General features: G+C 42.5%; 2 protein-coding genes across 3 annotated transcripts in view; one reads left to right on the top strand and one right to left on the bottom strand.

Annotated features, from left to right (window-relative positions):
• Positions 1–2,272: 2,272 nt before the first annotated feature.
• Positions 2,273–5,569, bottom strand: LOC143482980 (uncharacterized). 2 transcript variants are annotated; one of them, XM_076981620.1, is made up of 6 exons: positions 5,418–5,531; positions 5,214–5,236; positions 5,031–5,105; positions 4,671–4,739; positions 3,355–3,400; positions 2,273–2,627 (listed from the first exon to the last, which is right to left on the bottom strand). In XM_076981620.1, the coding sequence occupies exons 2-6, from the start codon at positions 5,224–5,226 to the stop codon at positions 2,591–2,593; spliced, it is 240 nt and encodes a 79-aa protein (XP_076837735.1). In that variant the 5' UTR covers positions 5,227–5,236; positions 5,418–5,531; the 3' UTR covers positions 2,273–2,590. The 2 variants fall into 2 exon arrangements, with proteins under 2 accessions (XP_076837735.1, XP_076837734.1); XM_076981619.1 differs by lacking the exon at positions 5,214–5,236 and having other exon boundaries at positions 5,418–5,569.
• Positions 5,570–15,091: 9,522 nt separating this feature from the next.
• LOC143483329 (receptor-type tyrosine-protein phosphatase mu-like) overlaps positions 15,092–15,229 on the top strand; it is a 120,810-nt gene continuing 120,672 nt past the window's right edge. Inside the window, 1 exon segment of the mRNA XM_076982172.1 lies at positions 15,092–15,172. Within this exon segment, the coding sequence (XP_076838287.1) occupies positions 15,092–15,172 (81 nt within the window).

The following is a 15,229-nucleotide window of genomic DNA, read 5'->3' as shown; positions in this document are numbered from 1 at the left end:
GGATTCATCATAAAAACATGGAATAGTGGAGACAGAATCTCCACTTTTTACAGCAACATGCTTCAGCGTCCTCATGCACTCTGAGTCTGCAGATACACACACACACACACACACACACACACACACACACACACACTGCTTTACAAAGATCACTGTCTGTATCTCAGTACTAAGCACATAGTATTTATGTCCAATGTTAAAGTGAAGATCAGTTCAGAGATTTCTGGAGCCACACTGCACTCTGGAATAGGTACCAGTTAAATAAAGGACCAGTTACACCCATGAAACTGAAGACCACACAGGTGGTTCATAGGAGTGAACCAGCGCTGATCTTACCTGAGATACAGAGGAGAAACACAAAGAGAACGACAGAATCCATGAGAGAGTAACAGCACATGTAACAGTTGCTGCAGGTCACAAATGACAAACACACTTCCTGCATCAGACACTTGGTCTAAGTGATGTGCTTGTTTGTCTCACATTTTTACATCTCTTCTGCTATTTCACTAATTCACTAAAAATGATGAAAGACAAAAATAACCTGTTATTCACTTCCTCTAATGTAGGAGACGACTCTTTAATGTGCACTATCACACCTCTTCTGCAATGTCCAACATCACCACGTGTGATGTGACAGAGTAAACGCACAACTGCACAAGAAAGTGAAGCGCGCGTCTTTGACCACAAATAACATCACAGATTCTTGTCCTCCTATTTGCAGTTTTGAAAATTTTTCAATATTTTTGTTTCATTATTTTTTATTTTCTTCATTATTTTTCTCTTATTGGGAAAAGTGTTGCACACAGAAGTGATGGAGCGACAGTTAAGCTGGTTCCTTCAGACCAGCGTGATCACCAGCTGGGAGGAGGTGCGTCAGTACTCCTGTGTGACGTGTACTACGTGTACTACCACCAGATGGCGCCAGATCTCCACAATGCTTTATTATGACGTGCTGCCCTGTAGAGATTGTGGACAATATCTTTACCTCCATTCTCACCTCTCACTCCGCTCTCCTTCACAGAAAGGTAAACATCTAAATAAATGAATTAAAAACAATGATCCACAATAACATAGAACAGTAATATTGTAATTAACCAAGTATTAGGTCTGTAAGAGCCATATGTTTGTAATTACACGTGTGATTTTGATGACTAACATTGATTTACTTTGTAAATATAACACACTCCTATTCAGAGCCGGAGTGGCTAATCGGGAGATTCGGGAGGATTCCCGATGGGCCGGCTCATGTCAATCTCTAGTTTGGGCTGATTGGGAAGGGAAAATAATTTTGGGCCGGATTTGGCCATGAAACTCCCGGGCTGAAAAAGTGTCCCACTCCGGCCCTGCTCGTATTTGTTAGACATAGTATGGCCCGATCCATATGACGTAGGTTAGATTGGTAGTTTTTGGGAAGATGGATTCGGGTGGAAATAAGGATGACCTAGGAGCATGGATTAACATAGTTTTGACCATGCTATTTGAGTTATAAGAATAAGGAAAGGAATGAAATGTCAGAATTTCAATAGATTTTTTTTTTATTGAAGCTCAATCTTGACACGCCTTCTTTTTTTTGCTCTAGTGCTTACCCAAGTATTGATGTTCGCGGATGCTAATTCCATCAACCTTACAAGATATATCCATCCATTATCTTCACGTCGGGTCACGAGGGTGGGGGGTGGGTTGGGGGTTATCTGGTTGGGTGGGTATCCTCCTAGAGTATCAAGCAGGGGTTCAGTCTGTATGGGTGCATCTCCCCTGATTATACTGACAGTCATGCTGTCCTACAGTTACAGTATGCAGTGAACACAGAAAATTAAAGCATAAAAACACCAAAGGCAATGTTCTGAATGTTCATTAGGCATTAACCTTGGGCATGACTCTTACATCTAACTTCAGGACAGTGTGTGTGAACATTTCAAATAATGTTAAACAACATGTTAAAACACAAGTTATACAAACATAAGACATGTTAAGACATCAGAGCATCTCTATCTATGAACATAAGATGAACTGTCTATTATGTTTGATGGAATTACATATGATGCCGCAGTAGGTATGTGTCTTCGTGTGTGTGTGTGTGTGTGTGTGTGTGTGCATCTCACCCTCTCTCATGATCTGCCTCAGTCAATCAAATCTCAAAAAAGTTGATTCTTGGACTCTAATTTGTCTCTAGTTCTGTCTCTAATCTTGAGTCCCTATTAAAATGCTGGAGACTCCTGGAACCTCTGGAAAAATAGGGATGTCTACAAACTTGACTGGAATTTCAACTTCCATTAAAACTAAATGACAACAACATCAGTAATGATGATAATGGAGATTTATTCATACAGCACACATTCACATTCACTATAGTGAGTAGAACAAAAAACATGACAGTGTTGAAATACATGAAGAACAGATTGTCAGACGAGGGAAGTGAGACCATTATCTCATGTAAATTATTAGTTTTATAATGTTTCTGTCACAGTGGGGAGGCCGGGTCGCCACCAGAGGGCACGTGTCTCAGCTCACACTGCTTCACAACACACACCCCCGACCACCAAACCAGTCCCTCGGTCCCAATCACCAGAATACTAGCACCTGTTCCCTATTATGTTGTGTGTGAAATGCAGAACTCCACAACATCTCTGAAACATAAAACAAATAATCAGTGAATCACAAAGGATCGAACTGCTGAGATGTCACAACACATCACTTCCTGTTAACCTTATCTTCAGTCTAAAAACAAAATGGCAGATTATTAAAATTTAGCCCTGTCAAAGTTAAATTAACTTTGTTCAAGTCCTTTTTTGTACATCATGTGTTTATACATCCAATGATTGGATATCTGACACCCACTTTCCTTCAACACATATGAAGCTAATACGGTTTTTAATAAAGAATCTGAGTTTTGTAAAGAGTCAGATGACCACTACAATCACAGAGCTTTTGTGACGGGCAGGGATGCGAATGAAAAAGGAAGCAATTACGCCAAGTCTCAGGGAAAAAGGAGGGTTTAATGTATAACAAAAACCTGTGACTCGATCCGAATTCAGGATATAATAACCAGCAGTCAACTGGTACAAAGACAAGACATATATAGACAAACAAATGACCGTCAGGTGAGGCGGCTCATAGGCCCCACCCACCTGAGGGATGACCACAAAGCAACAACAACAAGACAACTGCTGCTGTATATGGGGGTGATGACCAGTAGGGGGCGCGCCGTATCGTGACAGCTTTCACCATCACTGTAATGTTTAATTACACACAACTCAGCACAGCCTGCAGTAACAAAGATTTGCCTCACGAGAACCTTCTCCATTCTCTTCAGGAAGTTCTCACATAATAATAATTTGGGTTTGTTGCACTCACGTGGGTTTGTTATTGTCAGACAGTCCAGTGTCTCTTGCTTTACAACCTAAAGAATCATGGGAATATGAATGTTTGTTTTGCTTTAACCCCCTCAGAACTCAGAACATAGCAGAACCATATCTGTTCCTACACTGTTTCTATGAGGGCTGTTCAGTAATCTCAGTCATTACATAAATGTCTCTTATATGGAGAGCAGACAGGATTCAGTCATGTGTTCCTCAAGGAACATTCACTTCTCCTCCACCTGCGTTATCACAGGTAGGACCCACAGCTTTATTATACCAAAACAACAACAAGAAACAACATAAGAAAGGGTGTGTATTTCCATCTATGTATTAATATGCAAATAGAAAATGCAGAAAAAACATACACAATGTACAAATATTGAACTCTTTTGGGGAGACTGAAGGTTTCTGAAGTAGCCCTAATCTTTAGGTGAATTATACCAGGTTTCTTTCAGTACTTTTTTTTAGGTGTTTTGTGGTAGATCAGACTAAATACTTCAATTCTAAATAGCCTATAGAAGCTGACTTTTTCTGATTAAAAAATGCTTGTATTCTTATTGAGTAATAATGTATTTCTTTTAACATTTTTAATTCATAGACCATAAAGTGAATCGAGGATTTGCTTTAACATGAAAAAACAAGATCCCTGTATTGTGTGTGTGTGTGTGTGTGTGTGTGTGTGTGTGTGTGTGTGTGTGTGTGTGTGTGTGTGTGTGATGTTATTCTGTAAGTGTTCATATCAGTGTAATGAGGATCACTGCTAGTATGTTTATTTCTATATTAATCATGTTGGAGACGCATGAATCACTGTAATCACATCCCCGTATCCCTATATGTGATGACATTTTTGTTGAAAATTGTCACGCTGCGGTCCCCGAACCCTTCCTTTGGGGCGTGTGTTAACGTTGTCTGCGTCTATTCGTCTGCGTCAGTGTCTCTCTGTGGGTGCGGGTGCGTCTTGTCATTATCCGTCTCACCTGTGGCTCGTCTCGTCGTCACGTGGGGTTGATGTGGTCTGTCTATTTAATGTGCGTTCGCGCAGTGTCTTGTGCTCGTCGTTGTCTAAAGTCTACACGTTTCAGTGTGAGTGTTCCATGTTTTACGTGCGCTGTATTGCGCAATAGTTGGAGTCAATAAACGTGACGTTTGCTAAAGCAAGGATCTGTGTCTCGTCCTTCGCCTCGCACCCAGCGTCACAAAAATAAGTCAGTGTAATAGTGAACATGGCTGGTGTAGTAATAGTTATCAAACATCACAGAAAAAAATCATATTACCTGGCTACATAAATTAGATCAATAATACTGATGGTACCTGGAGTGGTCTGTGGAGTCGTCTTTCTGATGCTGGTTTTCTTGTTAAAAAGATTCTCCGACGGTGTCACTGCAGAACACCAACAGTAAATTAGAGTAAAACCCACATGTGATACTGAGCTGTGAGAAGATTCATGAGGTCTTTAAAGCTCCGTGAGAAAGTGAAGTTTGTAAGATTGTTCCCATTGTAAGATCAGTATGTGTTGGTGTAAAGGAATGGTCTTTCTCATGCTGGTTCTCACTGTCAGTTGTCTCTATCAGTATGAGGAAAGATTAAGCAGATTGATGCATGAACTCTCAAATAAACACAGTAATATCAAACACTGTGTGATTATGGTCACAACACTATCTGTTCTGGTACCTGGAGTTGTGTGTGGATTGACATTTCTGATGCTGGATTTCTTATTGTCAGGTGTCATTTTCACAGCTGTTATCACTATGAGGAAAGAATGAACAACTTAACCTTTCAAACACATTCTGGTATCAGTGAGAACATTTCAGTAAGAAGAGAACATTTTTCAGTAGGATGAGCTTTGTTTGCTACCTCTGTTCTCCATATTGAGAATGCTGCATTCAGGACACAACAGAGACCAAATATGAAATACCAAAACTGACTAGGACCAAATCTAGTATCACACCACAGAGACAGGATTGTTAATTCTGTCTATACTCAGTGCTGTCATGTTTTAAAATAATAATTTCACCATTTACATAATTCATTAAGACGCAAAGGTACATGCAAACATACCTGTGTATGCATCATTGACTGTGAGGTAAACAGGAACCTGTACATCTCCAACAGAGCACCAGTACCAGCCAGCATCACTCTTCTTCAGTCCAGTCATTATCACCTTGAAGAATGTTTTCTCATCATCACTGATCCACACTGCTGAATTCTGGGATGTGTGAGTCCTCCCCACTGTGTAGCAGCTCCAGTCTGTAGATCTGCACCACTGCTTCTGTTTATTCTGATATGCAGCACTGTAGAGACACTGGACACTGACGCTGCTCCCCTCCTCTCCACTCACTCTGCTCCCCAACACAGACACCGCAGGAGCTGAACAAACACATATAAATACAGCAGTGTAAACATGTCCTCCATCATGAGAAACATCTGATGGAAGCCTTACAAATAGTCAGCAAGTCTATATCTAATACAGAGAGATTTCTTACCTGCACTAACTGTCACATACAAATAATCCTTATCATCATAGTTACCACCAATTTCAGCAGCACACCAGTACCATCCAGTGTGATCAATGTTCAGTCTGTTCAGTTCCACAGTAAACATATTGTGGGTTGGATGATCAATAACTGATGTGCGTCCATGTGTGTTTGCATAAGCTACTATGGTGCAAGAGGACAGATAGTATCCATGACACCAGTATTTGTTGTTTGATTTATAGGATTCATCATAAAAACATGGAATAGTGACAGAATCTCCACTTTTTACAGCAACGTGCTTCAGCGTCCTCATGTTCTCTGAGTCTGCAGAGACACACACACACACACACACACACACACACACACACAGCTTTACTAAGATCACTGTCTGTACTCTCAGTACTGAACAGGTAGGATTTATGTCCAATGTTAAAGTGAAGATCAGTTCAGAGATGTTTGGAGCCACACTGCACTCTGAAATAAGTCAGCTAATAAAGGACCAGTTACACCCATGAAACTGAAGACCACACAGGTGGTTCATAGGAGTGAACCAGCACTGATCTTACCTGAGACGCAGAGGAGAAACACAAAGAGAACAATAGAATCCATGAGAGAGTAACAGCACATGTAACAGTTGCTGCAGGACACAAATGACAAACACACTTCCTGCGTCGTGGTACACACACTTGGTCCGAGTCATGTTCTTTTTTTTCTCACATTCTTTCCTCTGTATATAGTGTATGTATATGTATGTAAACACACACACATTTACATATATTAGTGGCCTGCTGGAGATCATTCTGCAGGGCTCTGGCACTGCTTCTCCTGTTCCTCCATACATAAGGGAGGAGTTAGTGGTCCTGCTGCTGGGTTGTTGCCCTCCTACGGCCCCCTCCATGTCTCCTGGTATCTGCTCCATGCTCTGGACACTGTGCTGACAGACACAGCAAATCCTTTTGCCACAGCTTACATTGATGTGCCACCCTGTATGAGCTGCACTACCTGAGCAACTTCTGTGGGTTGAAGACACTGCATCATGCTACCTTTATGGTGAGAGAACTGACAAAAAACATCAACCAGAAAGGATGAGAACAGAGAAAATGTCTGTGTTCACCACCTGCAGAACCTCCTTTATAGGGGGTGTCTTGTTAATTGCCTCTCATTTCTACCTGTTGTCTGTTCCATTTGCACAACAGCAGGTGAAATGGATTCACGATCAGTGTTGCTTCCTAACATGTTAAGGGAACAAACAAATACATGCATGCACATTCACCCCTTTCATTTCAAATATAATTTTTCAGGCAAAGCGTTAAATTGTGACTCAGTGGTGAAAAAGTGAAAGCACAAGAGATTATCTTTCTCAAAGAAGCACCTGAAAAACTCACAGCATTGCTGTAGTAGTGGAGGTAGCACTATTTAACTTTGCATTCAAACAAAACATGCAAGACAAAATACACTATGTGTACCGTGTGTGAATTATGTTGGGTGGTGTGTGATTGCCAGTGTAACCACATGTCTTTACTGGACACAGTTGTGTTGGTTGTCAGCTTAATATGTATATGACTGCAGAGTGAGGCTGTGAATGTTGTGGTCTAGAGACGAGACGCTGGCTGTCCAATGAGACGGTCACGCAGTTGTCTGAACTACCATATACTGACATTCACAGTTCACAGAATGCACAGCAAACCAATCACATCACACAATCACCATCCCCAGAATGCTAATTTGACTCACACATGTGGTTCATTAGTCAGTACTGTAAATACTTTGTTAATCTCATTCTGTGCTAAGCACATGGACTATTGGGTCGTACATATATTGTACATAACAATTTATTGGGCCATAAAACTTCACTTTCAACATGGTTATACCCGGACTTGCTTTTATCTATGACTGCATAGCGCATGCATGTTTCAATCAGTACTGGAAGAACTGGGAGTATCAGTACAGGTTCAGCTCATCAGCCTTTCACAGCAGGTGTGTGTTACTCCTCTCTCCTCCTCTCAGTACTGGCCGTGTCATTCACTTCCTCTAATGTAGGAGACGACTCTTTAATGTGCAATATCACACCTCTTCTGCAATGTCCAACATCACCATGTGTGATGTGACAGAGGAAATGCACAACTGTAAGAAAGTGAAGCGCGCGTCTTTGACCACAAATAACGTCACCAATTCTTGTCCTTCTACTGTATTTGCGGTTTCAGAAAAGTTTTGAAAAGTTTTAATTTTTTATATTGTTTTTTCATTAATAATTTTCATTATTTTTCACTTACTGGGAAAAGTGTTGCATACAGAAGTGATAGAGCGACAGCTAAGCTGGTTTCTTCAGACCAGCGTGATCACCAGCTGGGAGGAGATGCATCAGTTCTCCTGGCTGACATGTATTACAAAGACGAGTCACCAGATGGCGCCAGATCTCCATGAAGCTTCATTCTGGCGCGCTGCACTCCAGACATTCTGGACAATATACTTATTGACAGTATTACTTACCTCCATTCTCATCTCTCACGCTGAAAGGTGAACATCTAGATGAATAAAAACAATGATCCATAATGATAGCGTTGTGTTACCGGAGCTCGGAGCGGTCGTTTTCTGCATGGTCCTACCACTAGATTCGTCGCTATTTAGATATTTGTTTTTTAACCCTTAAAAAGTGGGGGGACATGGCTTCGTCACTATTTAAATATTTGGTTTTAACTGTAAAAACTATGGGGGACCAAAACTGGCTTTTGAAAAAAGCCAAATTACGTCTGAATAGTATGAAATATGGAGATTTAATTATCCCAAAATAGTTTGTATCATCATTTTAAATATTAAAAATTTAGTAAAGTAAGATGCCATACAATTCATTTATTCAGTACATTTAAACTATGATATTTATAAGGGAGGTATGTTACTTTGGTAGGACCAATAATGTCCAGGTTCGTATTTAACTTTTTAATATTCTTGTCAATAAATGTTTTGGTGACTATTTTTCCTTGAAAGAAATCAATTTATACATTCAACTGCAAAATTTTAATTTTCCTGCTCAAAAGAAACTTATTCACCTAAAAGGACGGCTGATTTATCCAGACAGGAAATCGTTACTGTGAGGGCTGGTTCGCAATGCCAGCCGGCTGCCACCAGAGGGAGGCCATGAGCTTGGTATCTAATCAGTGTTCGTTCGTCTGATCCCCCACATGGGGGCGCCCTATACAACAGTTTAACAAAGGCTCCTCTATATTACGTGTTGGTGTTTGTAACATGCCCTAAGCTTTCTGGTAACTGGGTAGTTTGACATTTTCCTGTGGTGTTTCTCATCTGTTCTGTGAGGGACTGTTGTCCTTTGTCTGCTGTCTCATCGAGTGTAAATTGTTGAGGGGGGTGGAGGGGTGGCGAGTGTAAATTGTTAACGGGGGGGATGTAAAATGGAGGCAAATTAAGTATTATATCGCGATCAATCGATCGCCAGTGGTTGGCGAACTAGTAACTCATTGAATCATAGATGTAGATCAGAGATGAATAAACTAGATTTTTTTTCAGCGTGAGAAATCGGATGTAGGCCTATGGCATGTGAGCGTGTGAAGACAGTCAAATGCGTGTGTCTCACGCTCATTGCGTGAGAGTTGGCAACCCTGCTGTAATGATGGCTAAGTGGCTAATGTAAACTATACAAACCTATCTGGGTGTGTTTTCAGGTGGCTTATGAACTTTTATGTGGTGTTTCAGTGTCTTTAATTTGTTTCCCCCATTCTTCACACATTGTTCTTTTGGTTTTGTTCAACAACCAAGCGATGTTGTGATACATCATGAGAAAAGGGAGCTGTGTCCTAAATTACTGAAACAAATAAAGTATTTTTTCTGTAACTCACATACAGCGCCTGAATAACGGACTGACTCTTATTGTTCAGTTATTTTGGTAGAGTCGAGTCGAGTGTCATTATGGAAGAGTTTCAAGTCAGTCTGAAGTGTTTTTGTAGGTGACTTAAGCCCAACTTTGATTCACTCACTCGAGTGCCCATCACTGGTCTCCAGCTCCATTCCTCCCCCCACATCTCCTCCATCACTCCCCACACTTTACACACTTTCTACATCTTACAGGATTCCCTCACTTTCACAGTGTAACAGTGTGTGACCCTTCACCCCAACTCTTTCATTTTAAATCCTGTCTCTCTTTTGATCCCCCCACCCCTCTTCTCCCCTCATCTACATCTGGGTCCAGAGGTCGTATCCTCCTAGAGCAGGGGTCACCAAATGGCGGACCGCGGTCCGGATCCGGACCCAATCACATTCCCGATTAACTGGATACGGACCCAAATGCCAAAAATATTTTTTAATTTTTATGGGAGATTAAATTTTAAACCGGAGCATTTATTTCAGGGCTACTGAAAAAACACTCCGTGACGAGTGTTACGTTACCCCTGTCCTAGAGTATCCAGCAGGGATTCAGTCTGTCTGGATGCTTCACCCCTGATTATACTGACAGTCCTGCTGTCCTGGTATAATTACAGTATGCAGTGATAGAAAATCAAAGGCTTCATCCTTTTTAAAGCATAAAAACACCACAAAGCAAAGGGAAAGTTCTGAATGTTCATTCCTTCATATCACGTTTAATATTTATTTTAATTAAAATCTGTAGTTACTGTAGCACATTCTACACATTTGTAAATTTCCACAAAAATAGTCAATAAAACCATATATACAGCATCACTCATGATGCAAACATGTATTTTAGGCATGACTCTTACATCTAACATCAGGACAATGTGTGAACATTTAAAAATAATGGTAAACATGTTAAAACACGAGTTATACAAACATAATAAGACGTGTTATCAGAGCAGCTCTATATATGAACATAAGATGAACTATAAGAACTGGTAGTGGACTTCCGCAGGGCCAAACACTCTTCCACTGTACCAGTGAACATCCAGGGAATGGACATTGAGATGGTGAGGTCCTACAAGTACCTGGGTGTTCATCTCAACAACAAGCTGGACTGGTCTGACAACACAGCTGCCCTTTACCAGAAGGGTCAGAGCAGACTGTATCTCCTGAGGAGACTCAGGTCCTTTGGAGTGGAGCACACGCTCCTGAGGACCTTCTTCGATGCTGTGGTGGCATCAGCCATCTTTTATGGAGTGGTCTGCTGGGGCAGCAGCATCTCCACTGCTGACAGGAAGAGACTGAACAAAATCATCAAGAAGTCCAGCTCTGTCCTGGGGGGCCATCTTGACCCGGTGGAGGTGGTGGGAGACAGGAGGACCAGGACTAAATTCAAGCACATGTTGAAGAACCTGTCCCACCCCATGCACCACTCCCTGTCAGCACTGAGCAGCTCCTTCAGTGTTTCACTTGGATAGGTTTGTGTTGTCTCCCTCTGTGGAAGGTTTGGTCCAGTGTAGGAAGGCTGATTTGCTGATGGTAGCGGAGTTCTATAATGTGCCTGTCTTGCGCTCTGCTAGGAAAGCAGAGATTAGAGATGTTTTGCTTGCTAAACTGCGTGATGACGGTAGGTTGCCAATGTCTCCAGATTCGCAGTCCCCTGTAAGAGAACAGCCTGCTGTATTGGCTGGGGTGGAGGGTGCCAGTGCTGCAAAGGATGAAATGGGAGTCTTTTCACCGGCGGAGGCCGGTGAACAGACACCCAGAACGTCTCCAAGCACAGCTCCTGTCACTACTCCCCTTGGGCCAAGTTCTCTGGCGGAGTTGGACCTGAACATGGCTATAAGGCTGAAGGAGTTGGACCTTGCAATCAAGCAGCAGGAGCGTGAAACGCAGTTGCTGCGTGTGCGTGCTCTGGAGTTAGAAGCGAGTAGAGCGTCCTCCCACAGGCAACCGGTCACACGTTCTTCAGAGTTTGATATCAGCAAGCACATCTCTTTGGTACCACCATTTAGGGAATCTGAGGTAGATTCCTACTTCACTGCCTTTGAACGGGTTGCTGCTACTCTACACTGGCCAAAAGATATGTGGTCATTGTTACTCCAATGTAAGTTGGCAGGTAAGGCGCAGGAAGTGTGTTCCTCATTAAGTTTGCAGCAAAGCCTTGACTACGACCAGGTTAAGGCTGCTGTGCTCAGAGCTTACGAATTAGTGCCTGAGGCCTACAGACAGCGATTTCGATTCCACTCAAAATCAGCGGACCAAACATTTGTTGAGTTCGCTAGGGAGAAAACTGCCCTGTTTGAAAAGTGGTGCTCCGCCTCTAAAGTAACCACTTTTTCACAATTGAAGGATCTTCTTTTGCTTGAAGACTTTAAGAACGCTTTGCCTGAGACTGTGGTGGTACATTTAAATGAGCAAAGGGTGGTGACTTTCTGAAGCTGCTGTGTTAACAGATGATTGTGTTAACTCATAAAACTGTTTTCTCTTCTGTGAATACCACTAGGTCTACATCACCTGGGAGTAATGCACAGCAGAAAAGAAACAGACGAAGTCAAGGGGTTTGGTTTAAGGCTTCTCCTATGAATGAAAAGCCCTTAAACAGAGACAGAGATAAGACTGCTGGGGAGTCTCCTTTACATCCTTCTGAGACTCGGGTATGTTTCTATTGCAGGCGCCCAGGTCACATAATTGCTGACTGTGCTTTGTTGAACAGAAAGAGGGACAAACCCAAAGAGGTGGCATGCATTTCTGCTTCTCTGGTGAACACCGGCAGAAGACAGTGATGACTGTGATGAGACCTTCCGCCCTTTTATTCTGGATGGCTTTATTGCCTTGTCTGATACGGATAAGTGGCGAGTTCCGGTTAAGATATTACGGGACACAGGTGCTGCCCAGACTTTACTCTCAAGTAAGGTGTTACCCCTGAGTAGAGAAACGTTTTGTGGCTCATATGCAGTGATATGTGGTCTTGATTCAACTCCGGTGAGTGTACCACTTCATAACCTCTATCTGCATATTGAACTAGTTACTGGACCGGTACGGGTAGCTGTGTGGCCTACATTACCAGTCAATGGTGTGGATGTCATTCTAGGTAATGACCTTGCTGGTGGTCAGGTTTTTCCCATTTCAGAAGTAGTAGTTGAGCCTGTACCATCGGATGAGAGTGATGTGTTGCAACAGAACTTCCCTGAAGTATTTCCTGTTATTACTCGTTCTCAGAGTAAGAATAAAGCAGAAGCTGTCGATTTCGATTTAACTGACTTGTTCAGGGAAGACAAACCACACGCCAAAGCTGTTGGTAACAAGGCACGCCAGAGAGAACAGGATGTGTTTACTTGTTCCTTGTCTCTACCTGTGAATCGTGCTGAGTTGGTGTCTGCTCAGGAAACTGATCCTACCCTTGCTATCTGTAGAAAGCAAGTACAGGAAAATCCCAATGTGTATTACCTATGTGAGGGTGTTTTGATGAGGAAATGGACACCCACCATAGCTTCACATGAATGAAATAGTGTATGCCAGGTTGTGGTACCTGAGAAGTTTCGGTCTTATGTGTTAGGTCTAGCCCATGATCATGTAATGGCTGGTCACATGGGTATCAATAAAACCTACAAGCTAGTTCTGCAGCATTTCTTTTGGCCAGGGCTAAAAGCTGATGTGGTTCGATATTGCCAGTCTTGTCATACATGTCAAATGGTTGGGAAACCTAATCAGAGTATTCCCCCTGCACCACTATGTCCTATCCCTGCTGTGGGGGACCCATTTGACCGTCTTTTGTTGGACTGTGTTGGTCCACTTCCCAAGACGAAAGCTGGGAATCAATACCTCCTCACTGTTATGTGTACATCGACGCGTTTTCCTGAGGCGTTTCCTTTACGAAACATCACAGCTAAGTCTGTATCTAAAGCTTTGGTGCGCTTTTTCTCTATATTTGGTCTACCAAAAACAATACAGACCGACCAAGGAACCAGTTTCACAGGTAAACTGTTTTCCCAAGTGCTTCAACAGCTAAACATTGAGCATAGGACATCATCAGCATTCCACCCTGAATCTCAAGGAGCCCTTGAACGTTTTCACCAGACCTTAAAGACCCAGTTGCGTTCTTTTTGCTTTGAGTCTGGAAAAGACTGGGATGAAGGGTTGCCCTTCCTTATGTTTGCTCTCCGTGTGGTCGTGGGGGAATCTACTGGTTTTAGCCCCGCACAACTGGTGTTTGCTCATACTGTGCGTGGTCCCTTAAAGTTACTAAAAGACCAATTGTTGAATGACCGATGTGCTCAAGTAGACAACTTGTTGGCTTATGTGAGCAAATTTCGCGAACGTCTTCACAAGGCATGTGACATTGCCCAAGCCTCTCTTGCTACGGTACAGGCTTCTATGAAAAGAAGGTTTGATCAGAAGGCTGTAAAACGAGAGTTTAAACCTCAAGAAAAAGTCTTGGTTCTGTTGCCCATGCCTGGTTCTAGCCTGCGAGTTAAATTCTCGGGTCCCTATGAGGTATACCAGAAGCTAAGTGATGTTAATTATGTGATTTCCACACCAGATCGTAAGCGCAAACATCGTGTATGTCATGTCAACATGTTAAAACCATATGTGTGTCGTGACAACCCTAGTGATGTGTTTGACAGTAGGCCTGTCTTAGTCTTACAGTGGTATCTGAGACGGTTAGTGCAGATGAAGATGATGGCTTAATGCCATTCTCTCTTTCGGTTTTGTCTGCTCGCCTTCAGAACTCAGAGTTGTTGCCGCGTCTTGATTCGGTTTTGCAACATCTGTCTATGGATGCTAGAGATGACTTAAAGGCATTGATTCGGTCCTTTCCAACCCTTTTTACAGATGTTCCTCGGCAAACAAACTTATTGAAGCATGACATAGAAGTTGGCAACAACAGTCCGGTGAGACAAAACTACTACCGTGTTAATCCTGTTAAACATGCTCTTATGCAGTCTGAAGTTGACTACTTAGTCAAGCACAAGTTAGCAGTCCTTAGCTCTAGCCCGTGGAGTTCTCCATGTATCCTGGTTCCAAAGCCTGATGGAACATATCGTTTCTGTACAGATTACAGAAAAGTGAACGCTGTCACGGTCCCTGATTCTTTTCCCTTGCGGCGAATTGAGGACTGTGTGGGAAATGCAAAATATGTGACTAAGTTGGACCTACTTAAAGGACCTACTTAAAGGATACTGGCAGGTTCCTTTGACGGAACGTGCTTCTGTGATTTCTGCCTTTGTGACCCCTGATTTCTTTATGCAATACACGGTAATGGCCTTTGGAATGTGAAACGCACCCGCAACATTCCAAAGGTTGATGTCCATCAACCATGGTCTACCAAATTGTGCTGCATATTTGGATGATGTTGTGGTGCATTCATCCACATGGGATGAGCATATGGAGATGTTGGAAGCCGTCTTTGAGAGGTTGGATCAGGCTTCGCTGACCTTCGGAAAGGCTACTGTTCTCTACTTGGGCCGAGAGGTAGGTCAGGGTAAGGTACGGACCCCTACAGACAAAGTGAAAGCTATCCTAGACTAT

The sequence above is a fragment of the Brachyhypopomus gauderio genome, chromosome 19 (genome assembly GCF_052324685.1).
Source record: "Brachyhypopomus gauderio isolate BG-103 chromosome 19, BGAUD_0.2, whole genome shotgun sequence".
Taxonomy (NCBI): Eukaryota; Metazoa; Chordata; class Actinopteri; order Gymnotiformes; family Hypopomidae; genus Brachyhypopomus; species Brachyhypopomus gauderio.
This window is presented reverse-complemented; position numbering and strand designations above follow the sequence as displayed.